The sequence below is a fragment of the Miniopterus schreibersii genome, assembly GCF_964146895.1.
Source record: "Miniopterus schreibersii genome assembly, chromosome: 2".
Taxonomy (NCBI): domain Eukaryota; kingdom Metazoa; phylum Chordata; class Mammalia; order Chiroptera; family Miniopteridae; genus Miniopterus; species Miniopterus schreibersii.
Genome location: NC_138102.1, coordinates 70,540,672 through 70,558,767, shown reverse-complemented (window position 1 = coordinate 70,558,767; position 18,096 = coordinate 70,540,672). Strand labels below are relative to the sequence as shown.

General features: G+C 46.0%; 1 protein-coding gene across 1 annotated transcript; it reads right to left on the bottom strand.

Annotated features, from left to right (window-relative positions):
- Positions 1-2,964: 2,964 nt before the first annotated feature.
- On the bottom strand, positions 2,965-17,119 carry RGCC (regulator of cell cycle). Its single transcript, XM_081128968.1, has 5 exons — positions 16,883-17,119; positions 16,137-16,322; positions 8,548-8,655; positions 6,497-6,559; positions 2,965-5,258 (listed from the first exon to the last, which is right to left on the bottom strand). Exons 1-5 carry the CDS (start codon positions 16,929-16,931, stop codon positions 5,251-5,253), a joined length of 414 nt encoding a protein of 137 aa, XP_080985094.1. The 5' UTR covers positions 16,932-17,119; the 3' UTR covers positions 2,965-5,250.
- Between the last annotated feature and the right edge of the window lie 977 nt (positions 17,120-18,096).

Below are 18,096 nucleotides of genomic sequence, written 5' to 3'. Positions count from 1 at the left end.
ACCACTGGGGGGAAGCTTACTTTCGCCTTGGGTAGAGGAGCCCAGTGTCCTTGTGATATGAGAAGGAAGATGACAAGCTCTAGACACTGTTTTCTACATCTGATCTTCACAATGACCCTGGGAGACAAGGGCTCACACCCCCATTTTACAAATGAGGAAACAGAGCCTCTGAGAGGAGGGTGAGTGTGAGGTAGTGCCCAGGTAGAGTGACAGAGCTGGCCTAGTTTGAAAGCCCGCACTTTCACCCCCTTTTCCCAGTCTCATTCCCAGAGGGATATTTCTGTGGAGAAACCTCCTCAGGTTCCCCACCCAGATTGCCAGTAGGTTACCCACCACCACAAAGTGCCCCTCAGTTCAGACGGTCTTCTCACACCTGGGACAGATGTGCCATGTAGCCTGCCTCTATCCCAGTGACCCCAGAAGAGGTGTCTTTGGGTTCCTCTGTCCCGTCCCAGAGGCTGGCTGGTGAATAAATATTTGCTCTGGCACTGGATCCTCTCACTTTGGGTGTGTGTCATATTTTTTGTTTTGTTTTGATTTAGCTATTCCTCCCAGAAGTTAGAATAGAAAATTTCCAAACTCAAAAACATACTGCTCACATCCTAACAGCTCTGCGTGCTCAATAGCTGGTCTTGTTCTGTCCCAGAAAAGCCCACCGGCTAACACGCTCCAGGTAACAGCCAAGCAGTTTGCAAGGGCATGTTGCTGGCACTCAGGTCTTGGAGGAGGTGAAGTGCTGCAGGATTCAGTGGTAGAGATGACTAGTTGTCCTCCAATTCCCATTCTCTTTGCCTTTCTTTAATAATGGCACTCTCAAATTTTAGCTGAGCACAAATATATCTAGATACATTTTTCACAGCCACCCTTGCTGCCGGGAATGACCGCCCGACAAAGATCTAGACAAGGGAATATGCACAGAAGTGATTTGTGTCCCTTCTAGTCATGTCATTAAAAGAAATAAGCCTGTGTTGATTTGCCTTTTCTAATGTCTAAAGGCTGGAATGTAAATGTAATGACAAGAGCAGGAGCAGCCACTTTGGACCCTAGAGCCACTCACCCAGCCCTATACTGCTCACCTCTGGGCTGTTAGTGAGAAAAAACCTTCCGTTTTGTTTAAGACACTATATGTTGGGTTCTCTGATCCACCACCTAAGTAATTTATGCACTAATGTGAATAATAACTCTCTAAGTGGGGTACATACCATGCAGCACTTTTCAAGTATATATGACCTTAATACCTATTTCTCAAAACAGGTTAGGAATGTGCTACTTGAAATGCATCTTGTAAAACACTGAAAACACTTTTCTCAGCATTCTCAGAACCCTAAGCTGTGTCTCAGCCCACTAGCTGTGCTTGTCCCCAGTTACTCATCCAACAGAGGTTTATAGAACACCAACTACTCTCCCCCAACACTTCGCTAAAAGAATCCACTTCTTTTCCCCAAACCACTGTCCTTATCCTCACAACAGGCCGCATACCCTGCATTTCTAACTACGGGAATTTGTGTTCCAGGAGACCATAAAGAGCGAGCTGCCAAATGCAGAGAGAGCCTCAGCCCCAGAAGAGGCTAATTAGAAAAATTATACTGTCAACAAACAACCAGCCATTGGTGCCCTGATAACAATTTTTAAAAGATTTATCCAAAGCAGACAGAGGCTCCCAAGCATGAGCAAGAAACAGTTCCAGGTCATGGAAAAGTTGTGTTTAGAAAACAAGTCAAGAGGTCATTTGATTAAAAAAGAATATATGCCCACAGCTAACATCATACTTAATGGTAAAATACTAAAAGTTTTTCCTCTAATATCAGGAGCAAGACTAGGATGTGCCCTCTCACCACTTGTTTTCAACATTGTCCTGGTAGTTCTAGCTAGAGCACCGAGGCGACAGAGAATTAAAAAGGCACTCAGGTTGGAAAGGAACAAGTAAAACTATTTCTATTTGTAAATGGTATGATTTTGTATATAAGCCCATAAAAAACTATTAGAAGTAAAAACAAGTATGCCGAGATTGCAGGATACAAAATCAATATGCAAAAATCAAGTGCTTTTCTTTACACTAGCAAAGGACAATCTGAAAATAAAATTAAGAAAACAATTTCATTTACAATAGCATCACAACGAATATAATATTAGGAATAAACTTGACAGGAGAAGTGTAAGATTCATACACTGAAAACTACAAAAGATGGTTAAAGAAATTAAGAAGACCTAAATAAATTAAAAGACATTTCATGTTCATGAATTAGAAAGAAGACTTAATGTTGCTAAGATGGCAATACTCCCCAAACTGATCTATAAATTCCATTCAATGTCTATGAAAATGCCAGCTGTGTTTTTTGCAGAAATGGACAAGCTGAGCCTAAAATTTATATGAAAATGCAAGGTACCCAGAACAGCCAATATAATCCTGCAGAAGAACAAAGTTGGAAGACTCACACTTTCTGATTTCAAAACTTACTGCAAAGCTATAGTAATTAAGACTGTGTGGTACTGGAATGAGGATAGACATATCGATCACTGGACTAGAATTGAGAGTCCAGAAATAAACCCATACATTTATAGTCAGTTGTTCTTCAACATGGGTGCCAACACAATTCAGTGGGGGGAAAATAGCCTTTTCAACAAATACTGCTATGGCAACTGGATATTTACATGCAAAAGAATGGAGTTGGTGCCATTTGCAGCAACATGGATGGATCTTGAGAGTATCTTGCCTACTGAAATAAAGTTGGATGGAGGACAAGAATATGATTCCACTCATATGTGGGATACAAAACAGAAAGCAACAAGTGAACAAACAAAACAAACAGAAAAAACTCACTGACACAGATGACACTATGGTGGTTACCAGGGGGGAGGGGGATGGGGGAGGTTGAAGGGGGTAAAGGGGGTCAAATATATGGTGACAGAAGGAGACTAAACTTTGAGTGATGAGCACACAAGGCAACATACAGAAAATGTATTATAACATTGTACACTTGAAACTTATATAATCTTATTAACCAATGTCACCCAATAAATTTCATTTAAAAAAAGGTTGCAGTTGGATCCCTACCTCACATTATATACAAAAATTAATTCAAAGTACATCAAAGACTTAAATGTGAGATTTGTATAATGTAAGACTTGTATAAAGAAAACATACAAGTAACTTTTTGTGACCTTGACTTAGACAATGGTTTCTTAGATATGACACTAAAAGCACAAGTAACAAAAGAAAAAGTAGATAAATTGGAAGTCATCAAAGTTTAGAACTTTTGCTCTTTTAAGGACAAAATAGGACAAAATATTTGCAAATCATGTCTTATACAGAATACATAGAAAATTCCTTCAACTCAACAATGATAAAGAAAATCTAACTAAAAAGTGGGCAAAGGATTTGAATAGACATTTCTCCAAAGGTTTCTACAAATGGCCAATAAATACATGAATAGATAGATGCTCGACATCATTAGTCATAAGGGAAATGCAAATCAAAACCACAATAAGATATACCTTTTCATCTACTAGGATAGCTATGTGTAAAAAGACAGACAATAACAAGTGTTGCTGAAGATGCAGAGAAATTGGAATGCTCATATATTGCTACTGGGAATGTAAAATGGTACAGCTGCTATAGAAAAGTTAAACATAAGGTTATCATATGTAGCAATTCCACTCCTAGTTGTATACCCAAGAGAAATTAAAACATATATCCACAAAAAAATATATGGTATATACATATAGTCGGTGGATTATTATTCAGTCATAAAAAGGAATAAAGTATTCATTCATGTGCAACACTGATGGACCTTGCAAATAGTATGGTAAGGGAAAGAAACCAGGCACAAAAGGCCACATATTGTATGATTCCATCCAAATGAAATATCCAGAATACAGAAATCCATAAAGACAGAACCAGATAGTGGTGATGGTCGCACAACTCTGTAAATATACTAAAACCATTGATTTTTACATTTTAAAAGGATGAATATTACGGTATGTGAATTACATCTCAATAAAGAAATAAAGAAAATATATGGGTTCAACCCAAAAGCTTTCCCAGAAACTTGGAGAAAAGAAAAAGGGTTTTAATTTCCCAATGTTCTAAAAAAAAACAGATCAAATACAGTAGTTCACTTTTGAAAATATAAATAAAAGTATTAAGTAGTTAAGTTTTGGATTTGTGTCCTATAGGAACATAAGAACTGAAGTTTTTTAATTACTCGACTTGATTATCAAAGTAATACCTAGTTATTTTAGAGGTTTTTAAATAGAAAATCATAAAAAAGAAAATTATGAACTTTCCTGTTTTTACACCTCTCCCCACCCTCCAAAAAAGGCAGATGGGGAGAAGCCCACCCTATGGAAGACCTTGTGCCTGGACCCTCTGGCTCCACTGAAGCCATCTGAACACAGGTGGCAAGGCCAAAACCATCAAATCTGTCTTAGCATAGAGATTTATAAGAGCACTATCATTTTTAAGTCTTCCCGCTGCCCCAACTTTCCCTCATAGCTAAGCCTTGGATTGTGAATGAAACTGATGTTTCCCTTAAATTGAAGGAGCGAGCCCATGACACCTAAAAAGATGCTAAGATATGAAGATAGGAGAACAAAGATAGGAAAGAAATCCAACTTCCATCAAAGCCACAACCCTCAAATTAAAATTTCCCATTAGTCGTATGTCAACATTTCCCTCTAGAGCAGGGAAATGAGTTTCAAAATAACACCTTAAGTTTACCATCCCACTGTCTAGTGCAATTGGCAGCATCCAAAGTCCTTGTTAGAAGGCAAGAGGCATGTCATTCCCACTAGAATATTGTTTGAATGGTACTATATTGGGGGGAAAGGGGGGAAAAAAAGAAAGCTTACAAAATACAGACTCCAGTTCAAATTTTATTTGCATACAAAAATATATTATAATGAGAAGAGCATATCACTGTTTCCAACTATATATAATTAATTACAAATATCTTCATAAAAGCACTTTAAATTACAAGAAAGCTATGTTTTAAGAGAAAATACGATATTAGCATGGGTGGTCTGTTCTAATATGCTGCAAGCAGGTAAAACAAAATCAGTTTCACTGTCGAAATTGCCCAGAGATGAGCCCAAAGGCTAGTTTTAGGAGTAGCCTAAGAATGGCCTGGTGGTAGGCAAGCGCTCAACTCTGTTCCCTCTGGCAGCAAATTCTGTAGCTGATCTTACTGGGTCCTCAGAGCTTCTTGAAGTGTCTCTTTATGATGAAAGGACCCAGAACTTCTCCTTTTCTCACATACCTGTAAGTAGGATAGATAAGGTTATTCACTCTCAAAAGTATACAAGTCCTACGTTTAACCACCATGTCAGACGTGCATCAAAGTAACAAACTTAATAGCGGGCTTCCCACATAATATATGTCTGATTAACTGGTATGACTGGTCAGCCAGCTGCAATTTCCATGAAGTAGACAGGCTTGTTATATGGGTCTAATACAAACTGAGGTGCAATTACAAAATATCTCTGTCAAAACAGGCCTTGGTTCTCTAATGTAATACGGGACAGTGTGTAAGAAAATGGGCAATCAAATCTGCAGGCAGAGAACACACAGGACTTTCCACCTAATATTTCGGTCTCTCTGAAATAGTGTTAAGAACAGAGTTATTTTTAAATAACCAGCTTTGGATCCAATTTTTCAGATTTTACCCCGCTATTTAGCAGAGCGCAGCATGAAATATTTCTTATGGAAAATCAACTCTTTCATTGAGAAAGTAAGGGGCTAGGACAAAATCCCCCAAGCTTGATCTGTGACTGAACAAGGCCCCCAAAGAGCAGGGCTGCTGAAAGGTTTATGTCAGAAGCTCTAGCTGGTCCTCTGGCCGCTGCAATCCTGTCCTTTTGAAACAGAGCACGCAGATTGAGTCTCCATCCCTTCTAGAGTTTCCCTTGCAGTTACGATCAGATATCTTCAGTTTCCAACATTTTTGGTCACATAAAATGGAGTATCATTGGGTAATGGCTAGATGGGAAATACTTAATACAGGTCTTTCAGTAATTGGCGTGGCTCTTTGGTTACAGGGTCTCCCCAAGCCAACTCCCTCTCTTGGGACCCAACCCTCTGGAAGTCAGGACCTCAGTCCCTGGATCTAACCTGAGAAGTTTTCTCTAGCCCATGGGATGGAACCCTCCCGCTTGTCAGCATAATGCTTTCAGCTCAACTCTGAAAGCCTGGGAGGCGATGATGATGGTAAAGCTTCAACCTTGCTCTAATGGCTATGCTATTTTTACTCTCCATTTCTCAAACAAAATGCCATTGTTTGCTGGTGGCCTGTTCTTGCTGTTTGGAAAATCTCATGGTCTACTTTAAGGTAAGCTGACGCTCTCAATTTCTCTGAGCCACTAGGGTCCTGTTTGGGGACCTAAAGGGGCCTTAAGATATAACTTCCTGCCCCCAGGCAAATTGCTAAACATTACAGCACTTTATCAGAGGTGTCGGTTAGTTTTCTGTTTGATATTTTAATACCAGGCATGTACTCACTTGCTAATGTTCTGTCAAGATCAGCAATAAAGTCTTCTAGCTCTTTTGTGTCTCCTAGTTTGGCTGAAAAACAATAGTTGGGATTCAGTTTCCCTGTATCGGAGACACTTGATGACTCCCACGTTTTCCATGATTATGTGACCCCGTTTGGCATCTTTTTTCAAAGATGTTAGTGAAGGGTGTCCTGTACCAACCCCAGTGTCTCCTCCAGTGTTTACTTACGGTCAACTCAGAAAGGTATTCTAAGAGTAGTCTAAAGGTTCCTTTCATGCCCCTTCCCCCCCAGCCACCTGGACGAAGAACCCCCCTTCTCGGCCTTACAACTTTGGCAGGTGGGGGATGGGGGGTGAGAAGCAAGGAAGGAAGATAAAAGGTTTTGATTTTTTTATTGTGTAGGATTTGAGTAATCAGTCAAAAATATTCGGTAAGCATGGCCCTGTGCAGAATGGACACCCAGATCCCTGCTGCACTTCTCTCTCGGACACTTTGTTTGTGCTGTCATCTTAGGCCCTCAGCCCCTCCAGTATGAAATGAATGAACAGCCACTGGTCCTTGTCAAAGTGGCACGGGGAAGGCGACAGGAGGCTTCTCTCTCTCATCTCATTCAGGTGCCAGCAGGAGGTAACGAGTCCTTCTCCTGATCTTGTTCCCTATGCATCCTGATACACACTTTTTTCTGTATATCTTACTTTTTTCTGTAGAGTTCATCATTCGTGCCTTCTCTGAAATACATTACTGGATGTGTGTATTAATTAACCCCTGCTGGCTACAAATGGCTCCTTGTTCTTAGCTTATAACCTCAACTTGCCAGTAGAGCTCTGTTTCCCTCTTTAATTCCTACCTCTTGAGGATCAGGTAGCAGATCTGGACATGTTATAAGCCACTTTCTAGACTGCTCTGTCTGTCTGAATTCAACAGATCCGTTACAGACGGAGGGCTGGACAATGGCAGAGTCCCTAGCGGCTGCTAATATTGCTATGCTGAGAGACTTTTAAAATGTCTCCTTTGAAAGAGAAACTCCGCCTTAATGCAAGAGTGAGAAAAGTGATGGAATCTTCATATTTCTTTTTAGCTGTGTTCCATTTTTATTGCATTCTGCAACTATTTTCAGCAAGTATAATGTTTCTTAAGGAAAAAAAACTCCTTTTGTTTTCAAAAGGGCTCTTGTTCACTGTAACAGAACATTCAGCTCTCTGGCTGGAAACACTTTATGAGTTCCAAAAAATAAGAAACTGTTCATGCGTCTTTAAAACTTTTAGGCCTATTCACATCACAGCAGGGACGGGCTGGAGCTGCTATTTTGAATCACGTTAGATCATCGTTTGACTCGTAATGATGACCCAATTTAATTGCTAAATTGGTAACCTGAAATCATTGGTTAAATAGTTAATGCAATAAAAAAGAATCCTACTTTGCCCTGACCAGTGGGTGTGGCTAAGTGGTGAGAGCCTCGGCCGCACACCCAAGGGTGGCAGGTTCCATTCCCGGTCAAGGGCACGTACCTGGGTTGCAGGTTTGGTCCCTGGCCCTTGTTGGGGCTCGCCCCGGAGGCAAGCAATCGATGTGTCTCTCACATTGATGTTTCTCTCTCTTTCTCTTTCTCTCTCTCCCCTCCTCCTCCCCTCCCTCCCTTCCATTCTCTCTGAAAAATCAATGGAAAAAAATATCCTTAGGTGAAGATTAAAAAAAAAGCATCCTACCTAACTGCTGAATTTTAAACTCTAGAACCAAGCAGCTAAGGACAGCACTGTCCTCTGACAGTCTTGAGGACACCACACGAGAGAAAGCAGAGTCTAGAGTCTACAAGCCTTCCTTCTCCCCATGAATTTGGTTTCCCGAGCCCCCACCCCACCCCCGGCATGTTATCTGATTTCACTTTCACAACGATCAAAATCCTGAAAAATAACAAATTCTACTTCACGCTGTACAGTACTAAGACATTAGTCTCCTATTTGTTTTGTATTTGGGAAAGACTGATTAAGGGTCAGGGGGAGGAGAGGAGAGACCGAGAAGGGGAAGGGATAAAGGGGCCAAAACACTAAGGGCCTCACCTTTCCGAGGAGTGACAGCGGGGGAACATGTAGCTGGAGTGGAGTCTGTTGGAGAATTCAGCTTTTCATCACTGAAGCTGAAGCTGTTCCTATAAAATGAATCTGCACCTTTCGGGAAAGAAAACATAACTCATTGGGAATGGTTTTCAGTCTACAGTCTGTTGATAATCAATAGCTTATCTCCAAAAGGAGCAAAGATATAAATTTCTAGTAAAGAAAACAAGTTGATGTTCAGATTTTATATTTATGCCCCAAAATGATTTGAGGCAGGAGAGCGTGCTTGTGTATGTGTGTGTGTGTATCCAGTCGTACACACCAAAGGCCCTTGCTGCCCTGAGAAAGGCCTGGTGTGATGGAGTCATCACAACCAGCCAGACCTCTTCTGTAACACAGGAGCCCACTGTGCAGGTGTCTGACCAACACCAGGTTGGTTTGAGATCTTAGACATAAGGAATCCTCTTCCCTAAAAAATTTATTTTCTGGTCTCTGAACCCCCTAAGATATAAACACAAGGTTGGATCCCATGCCTTAATAATTTTCCCTGCCTGTTCACGAGAGATCTTAGTCATGGTTTTTCTGAGAGCTTACACACTGGGGATAAGCTGGAGGAGGGTGAAAGATAAAGATTTCTCCTCCTATAGCCTGTCTGTTACAGACACTTTGACTGATTTCATGGTTCCCTCTATTGTCATTACCCACCCCATCCCCCCAAGACCAGAGCAACAGCAAGGCAAAGTCCCAGAAGCAAGGCTGCACTGAGAATCAAGGAAACCACCAGCTACTTGGGTGCCCTTGAACAAAAGGGTATCTCCGGGCCTCAGCTTACCATCAATAAAATGGGAAGATGAACTAAATAATTCTTGATGTCCTTTCCAGTTCTGAAGTTCTGAGATTCTATTTCTCTAAATCCTGCCAAGGGAGAGGAAACCAACCCACAGCCAGCCCAACCATGTGGCTGTGACAGAGAGAGGAGCTACTGGCGAAGCTGCACCAACTCAAAGGGCTCAAAGGCAGAGCAAAGAGGGGAAGCAGGATGTGGCCGCTGAGGTCACAAGGGAACAGTCTTCCTGGTTAAAACAAAACACAAAGCCAGCCACAGCTGTAGCAGAGATGAGCTCTGGAAGGCTCTTCAGGTGAGAGAAGATGCTGAATCCTGAGGGCCTGGCCAGCCCCCTCTCCTCCATGAGAATCGCTTACCTAATCTAATTACCTCCAGGTCAGGAGGAGACAAAAACATCCTTCTTCGGTCCCCTTAACGCAAAATGAACATGACTAAGTTTCAAAAGATATGGCCAGAATAAAACAGGTTTTCAGAAGCAGAAATTTCTGGTCCCGAGAGAATTTATCTTCATCCCTAAAAGGCTGCTACAAGCTCTCAGGCACCTCACCTGGCTCCCTTTCCTCCCACCCTCTTCTGTCAGGTGGCTCCAGCGCCATCCTGTCTTCCTGGCCTACACACCCATCTTGTCCACTTTTTCACGTACGCCTACCCCTCCCAATCTTTTTGCCCTTCAAAGGGCCAGCTCACTTCACCTAAAAGGACCACATCACTTTTTTCAGGGCCTTGATGATGAACACCTACTGAGATTCAAAACGCTGAACCTCTCACATTTCCCCAAAAATATATTCCTTAGAGTTCTGGTCCTTTGGAAAGAAGAACTGTGTAATCAACTAAGTTTGGGAAGCACTGAGCGCCCTCGGAGATTCCTACTGCATATTTCTACTTTAACATCCCTGAGAAGTCTTGTGATAAAGAAGCCCTCTTTCCCAAGTTTACTTGATCATGGGACACTTTTCTGTGGCACCTCTGTTAATATTTCTTAGGATCCTTGTACTCGGTGGAACTCAAATTGGGAAGCTCCTTCTGTTGGCTTTGCCAGCTCTAGAGCAATCTGGACTTTCTCAAGGGAAAGCCTTTTCCCTACATACAGGAGTAGCTGTGTCCACTGCAGACCTACAGTGGCGTGTTACTATTTGTCACCATGCAATAGTCAGGAGAATTGCCACAAATTTGTGGGGTAAGAATGAAGCAAGGCTTAGGGTCAGGGAAACCAAAGAGGGCTCTGGGGAGGCAGGCCTCGTGCACTGACTCTTGAGCCAGAATGAAAGAACATGAGGCCTTTGCATGTTATCTTTGGCTTTGAAGGACACCCGAGAGCATCACCCCCATCCCTGGCCCAGGGTGCCAAACCCAGAGACTCTCTGGCCTGGCCCAGATCTCAGTGGCCACACCTCTGTTCTCTATCTCCCAGAGACAGTTGGCCATGGAGAGCTGGTTTCTCCACCACACCTTATTTCACCCCACCCTGCACCACAGGCCCTTGCCCTGCCTTTGGGCTTCATCTCTATTCTGCTCCAACTCTGCAACAATTTTACACCCACATACGCTCATCCTTTGGGGGGGGGGGCGCATGCACACACTCATTAGCTCACATTCTGGCTCACTGACACACCTGGATGCCTCTTTCTTCCCATGAGTTCCTGGGCATAATCTGGGCCAAACTTGACTCCAGGCTCCGAAATGTTCAACCATCAAAAGGAAATGAACCCCAGCATCCTTGAGCTAAAACTGCCCACAGTTTAATTCTACCCTGTGGTAATATTCTACAAATGTCATTCATGAAAAAGGTGAAAAGGACCACCTCAAGGGCCCCAAAGATACTGTGGGCTGGGCAGAAACTGCCACCATAAAGATGGGTGGGATAAGTGGCTGTGTGCAAGCTGCGAGACCCTGTGCAAGTCACTTCACCTCTGAGCCTCAGTTTCTTCTTTAGCAAAAGGGAAATAATAACTTAGGTGCTCCATGTGTGATACCTACAGTTTTCACGATTTTATTCTCAAGTTTCTGGCAAGCTGGAGGATGGAAGAGGCAGGGGAGGAAAGGTCACTGGACAGAATAATAGGAATCGAGATTCTGGGCCCAGGCTTCCTCCTCTTCTTGGGATAGTAGCAAAATTCTTAAGAGAAGTTGATCTTCAGAGGTGCCCTAGAACAAGCCCCTCAAGAAAAACCACCTACACAGCAGTACCTCACACTCTTGACCTCTCTTTACCCTTTATGTAATAAAATTTCAAATTGTAGCCTTTTATTAAGCACCTGCAAGGAACAGGATCTCATGCTAAGCGTTATGGTAAATTAAAAGGTGAGCAAAGCCTGGCTTCCTGTTCTTTTCACATCCCTGGAACTCAATTCCTTGCAAAATGACATCCAGCTAGTCCAATAAAATGACAGCAATATGCCACTGGCAGATAGCATATTAATGTATTATTGCCCCACCCAGGTGTCAGGTGCTGTTAATAGGGGCTTGAGGGACACATAACAGTGATGATTTGGGGAGCCTTGGCAGGTGGAAAGACTAGATATTTTAAGGCCTTACATCTACTTCAAACGCCCATCTTACAAGCAACCCTAAGCTGCATTAAAACATCTTTGGCAAGTCAGCTTAGTGTGCTGAAGCCAGGAACCTCAAATTCAGGGACCAAGTTTTGTAATACACCGTCAGAAAAAAAGGTAAGCATATTAAATATACAAACACCTAATTTTAGAATCACCAACAGAGCTCGGGAAACTCAGTTGCAAAAACGAAGGCTTGTTTAAAAGGTAGGTGTGCTTTTTTAGTTTAGGGGTGGAGAGAAAGGTAATTTAGGGTTAGCACCAACATGTGCTAGTCCAGCGGGAAGTAAAACCACAGACAGTGAACCTTGGCCAGAGCTCCTGTAAATATAGAACAATCCCACACGTTTAAGGCAAGCAAACTATAGTAATTAACTGAGAAAAAGAGAGCCTTGGACCTGTTTCCCTTTTGCCATAGGGAATGGGGGGGTGAATCTCCTCCTCAAAAATCTAAATTCTGAAAACCTCACTAGAAGTGGGTTAGAATAAGAAAGAGCCCCTTTCTCAGTTTCACCACTATTGTCTCAGCTTCCCTTATGGGACTGCTTGTCCCTCTAGACACCTCTCCAGGTGGCCTTCAGAGTGAGACCTGTCACCCACCCAGAATTCCTAACACAGTACTAGGCAGCCTGAGGTCTCCTAATTCCCCATTCTCTCACGGTTTGAACAAGTTCAGGTTCTAGCCTCAGTGGCTCCTACACCAGATCAGCCAATATGCTACCCATCATGCTGGCACCCAGGGTCCATAAGGTCCCCTCTCCCATGGTCAGGCTGGAATAGTCTAGGCTAAAACATACAGACACTCTAGGTCTTGCACATGCTAAGGAGGCCAGCTGCCCATCCCATAAAATGACCTGACAATATTGCAATAGCCCTAGCATACACAGTAGACTTCTAAAACACATTTGAGAAGTCATAATATGCATTTACAGTTTTGGAAATATTGAGAAAACACTATGGTTTGAAAAATAAGTTTAAACCAAAGATGTTTACAACTCCTGAAGCACTTCTGACGATCAAGTCTGAGCCACACTGCTCTAGCTCCTAACTGCACGGCCCTTTCACTGCCTAAGCTAAAACTACTCCCACAAAGGGGCCCGAGATTACCTGTCGGAACCCAAGTAGGGCAAAGGAACAAGCTATTTTGATCACCCCAATTTGAATGCCACCCTATTGTGAAGTTATCTTGCAACTGTTATTTTGGTTCTCTTCACGTCCCAAGACTCCTTAAGTGGGAACAGAAAGGATTATTTCCTTATTAAACATCCGTTCTCCTCTCCTATCTTTGGGTGGAAGAAGAAATGTCTATTTTTCTCCTTTGGATGCAAGTAACGTAATTTTTTTTAACTAGAAAAGGAAGCGTCCTTCAAAAAAAGGAAACACCCCAGAAATGAGATGGGAACATCTTCAGAGCAATATAACTGTAAAGGTCAAGTGAAAACCAAGGCAACCTTGGTTTAGAGTTTCATGTTAACATTTCATGCAAGGTACAGATTTAAATGTCTATGTGATCTACATGATATAGCATGATATATGCATTTTAGTGTTTCCTTAAAAACATTAAACAGAGCAAATATTTCTTCCTAATCATGAGCTTATGGATATTCCTAATTGCACTATTAAATAGCATCCGTACAATTTTACAGCTAGAAAAAATGAAGCCCACTCATCGCCCAGGGCCCTGAGAGCGCTCAGCCTGGGCTCCACTGCCCCAGCCAGATGACTACTACTTGAAAGATACACCTTCAAACACAACCACCATAGGTACGTGATCTGGGTACAATGGGACTTCAGGTTTGTTCCCGAGGAACTGGCTCCCATTCCAGCCAACAATCCACTGTGACAGCAAGGCCTTAAGGAGACAGCCCATGTGGTTCTGCTGTTTTATAAAAAATGCAAATAACAGTGTCTACTTTATAGAACTGTGGTACTAGTGATCATACAAGACAACACATTTAAAGCACAGCAAAGAGATCACTAATATTAAGAGCTAATAAGTAATAATAGTAATCATAGTAAGGGCTTGGCAGAAGTGACCTCTTATCATTATCTTGGTATGTCTCCCTTTTGGTGGACTAAATTCAGTAGGACCTACCTCTCTCAAACATTCTCTTCCACAGAAAAGCATTAAACACACAAATGATTATGACTAATGTCTGTGCTCAATTCTTGATGGCAATTAAGATATACATATTATGCTTCCTTAAGAAATTACTATTTAGATACACACCGCTTCTGCCAAGACCATTTCTAAGCAGTCTTATGAGAGACAAACTGCACATTTGTCGAAAAGACTAATGTCATCGGAGCCTTCTTTATACCCGCCCCATTACTTCTCTAAATACCCAACAAAGGGCTAGTTCAACAGTTAACAACAAAAGCAGAAAACAAAATATATACACATACCCTAAGAACAGCTACAGATTATTTCAAATATCCCCCCTAAACCGTTCAGAATGTGTTTCAAGCCCCTTCTCTTTGAGGCCCCTGAAAACAGATCTCAGGTCTGAAATCCTACCCAGGGGGAGCTGCCACCCATGAACGGGAGAGCTCAGGCCATATCCCAGCCAAATGAGGCTGTGGTTTAGAAAGGAGCTGTTCTTTGCAATACAGCAGCACTGGACGGGCTGCCCCAGCTTCCTTTCCTGTGGGGCAGAGAATTTGTTCTCTATGAATAAGTTGCTCCATGGCCCAGTAGAAGAAGACGTATTTGTTTGGCCACAGATAGTGAGACAAATTTCAAAAGTTTTAGACTTCCCTTTGAAATTGAATATAAGCTGTCTGGTTATTAGCCACAAAGTCCAAAATAACAAAACGGAAAATTAAGACCACACTATTCCATTCCCTTTCACCTCAAAGCTGCAATTAGATCTAACCCTTGGGCAAGGCTGCCAAAAAAAAAAAAAAAGTCAGTTGGAACTCAGGTTTCTGACTCAAACCCTGAAGGGTGGTGAGTGCCCTTTATCCCTGTTCAAGAGGACAGCTTATGTTCAAGTCCAGGACTGAACCTTTGCCCTGTAACAAGGAAGAACTTCAGATTTGAAAGGAAGAGAATTACAAGGAAAGGTCATTGCTTTTGCTTCCCAAGTTGAGGGCATCAAAGGGACTGGCATTCATGCTCGTAGCCATCTAGGGAGTGAAGCCTCAGGAATAGCCCAGAATTGCTTCAAATTAATTTTGAAAAATAATAAGTAATCCAGGATTTGAAACCGGCAATCATGTAATACTGAAAAGTCAGCAGTGTGCTGTTTGACACCTAAACAGGTATCCCTAATCCTTACAGGACATCTGAGTTCCTGGAGAAAGCTGTCTCTCTTGAGGCTGTTTAGGACAGAGAGACCCTGGAAGCTGCCAGGAAGCACCTCGGAGCCCATCTGCTCTCTGGCTCCCTGTCCAGCCTGAGGGGGCCTTGGAGCCAGCGCTCGCCCACCGGCCTGCCTGAAGGAAGAGGGACACTTCCTAAAATACTTGAACTCAGCCCTGCCGGGGATTCTTTCAAAACTGCATGTAACGCAGCAGCAAGCCTGGGAGCTCAGGGGCAAAAGAAAATGCAAGAAGTTATTTCAAAAATCCCAAGAACAGCGGTTTATGAAACCTTTCCCGGTTTCACAAATGTTTCAGTCTTGTGCCCTCCCATGCCCCCCCCCCATTCCTGTCGCACTTGCTCCACTCCCTCTGAAAAGTTATTGCTGAGAGGGGAGGGAAAGGGGAGAGAAAGAGAAGAAGAGGGGAGGGGAGGGGAGGGGAGGGGAGGGGAGGGGAGGGGAGGGGAGGGGAGGGGAGGGGAGGGGAGGGGAGGGGAGGGGAGGGGAGGGGAGGGGAGGGGAGGGGAGGGGAGGGGAGGGGAGGGGAGGGGACTGGAGAAAGGCTTGAGTCCCAGGAGTTAGATCTGGTCTGGCTGAGACGGGACAAGCTGCTTAAACACTCCTGTCTCGCGACACCTGCAGGCGGCAGGTAGACCAGCTGGCCCTCAAGCGCCTTCCCACGACCACCCCCGCTTCTTGCCCCTTCCCCCTCCCGGTGGCACATCTCCCCCCGCGTCCTGGAGACCGCCGCGAGCTGCGGGGCTGGCCTCGCTAGCCCCGCACCTCTGCCTGCAGCTGGGCAAACTGAGCCCCGCGCGCAGGGAGCTCCTGAGGGGAGGGCGCGCGAGCCTCCAGGGCTCCGGGCACCCTCTTTGGTGGGGTCGCACTCACTCTCGGAGTCGCTGAAGCCGCTGCTGTCGCTCACACTGGCGCTGCTCCGCCGCTTCATGCGCGCCAGGTGCTCCTCGTAGTGGAAGTGGCGCTCGTGGAAGGGCGACGCGAAGTCGGCCAGCACCGCGTCGAACTCGCACAGCGCGTCCGTCAGGTCCCCGGCGGCCGCGGAGTCCAAGGCCGGAGCTGCGGGCAGGGGCCGCGGGCTCAGACCGTGGGGACCCGGCCGCCTGCGCGTCCCGCCTGCAGGGGCCGCCACCATTCCCGAAAACAGCTAACGTCCGCTGCGCGCTCGGCAAGTGACAGCCACGCGGTCGCTGCCTTCGCTTCTAAGTTTTTAAATATTCTCAACCACCCCTTGAAGCCCGGCCTACGACCATGCCCACTTTAGAGATAGGAAAACTGAGTCTCCAGCGGGTAAAACTACAGGCCAAAGGTCACCCGCGTGTCGTCACAGCGGAACTCTTTCCCACGCGCAGCCGGGTACGTGTCCCCAGGCTCGCTCCCCCGGGGGCGTGTGCGAACCCGGGGGCGAGGGGAAAACTGAGTCAGGTTACCCCTGCGCTGTGACGGGCTCTGACCCCCAGCCCCGCGTGGGGAGGGCGGCTGCGCCCCCAGGGGCAGGTTCCCGCCGGCGAGGATGGAAGGGAGGCGGGGTGTGCAGAGACGGGGGGCATCTCCCTTCCTTCCCGGCCCTCCCCCCGCCCGCCCCGCAGGCTCGGGGCTTTAACGGGACCCCCACTCACCTGCGGCAGCGGCGGCCGCGGGGCTGCCCTGCGCCGCGGGCGGCTTCATGGGAGGGCTCGGCCCCGCGCGGGCCCGCGGGACGCTCGCCCTGAGGCCGGCGCGCTCCGGGGCTCGCTCCCCCCGCGCGCTCCCGCCCTGCCTGTGCCCCCGCCCGCGCGCTCCCGCCCTGCCCGTGCCCTCGCCCTGCTGCGCTCCCGCCGCGCGTCTCCCCGCACCGTCCGCTCGCGCGCTCTCCCTCCGGCAGCCGCCACCGCGGCCCCGCCGTCTTATAGCCGCCGGCGGAGGCGGGGAGGGGCGGGGCCGCTGGCTGGGTCCCATCCGCCGCGCGGGGGACGCCCCTGTCCCCAGACACCGCCCTCGCCACGCGCCCGCCGGGGAACCGCAGCGACTAGGAGTGGCCGGAGCCCAGGTTACAGCCCCAAATATTTACCCGCCGCTTTCCCCGCACGCCCTGACAACCCGACCCACGAAAATGCCTTTGACGTCACCAGAGCCCCAAAGAGTTTACCATGTGGCTGGAGCTCCGCTGCTTCCGGACCTGTGCCCTAAACCTCCTGGAGCCTCAGTTTCCTCATCTGTGAAATGGAAATGCTTGGCCTCCCGGGTTTGCTAGGAATAGCCGCGGGAGTCCCAGAGAGAGTCTCCCACGGGTCCCCACCCCACTTCCCCGAGGGGCTTACGAGTTGTGGGTGCAGCCCTGGCCCCGTGGCTCAGTTGGTTAGAGCGTGGTCGCAAAACGCCAGCCAAGGTTTCAGGTTCGATCCCCTGGAGAGGCAACCAATGAACGCCTGAATCGGTGAACAACAGATGCATGTCTCTCTCTCTCAAAATAATAAATAAGTAAAATTTTTTTGAAGAGTTGTGGGTGGAGAGGGCTGGGGCAAGAGGGACAGAAGTCGGCGCGGTCCACGCGTTTCGGAGCCTTAATTGCTCCCCGCCTTGAGCCGGGGGCGTGACTACAGTCCCGGGCGTCCTGCCAGCCCCCACTTCACCCCGGAGGAGCTCGTTAGCGGAATAAAGGCCGCGTAGGTGCGGAGAGTACCTGGCGCCTCTCAGCCCACACCCCTGGGCCGCCCTCCGCACCCCCCGCCCAGCCGCCCGCAGGGGACCGGTGGGGACCGAGAAAGACTCCTCTCGTGCGCCCAATGCTGTAGCCACTGACCGCAGCTGGCTATTTAAATGTAAAGCAGTTAAAATAGAATAAAGTGAAAAA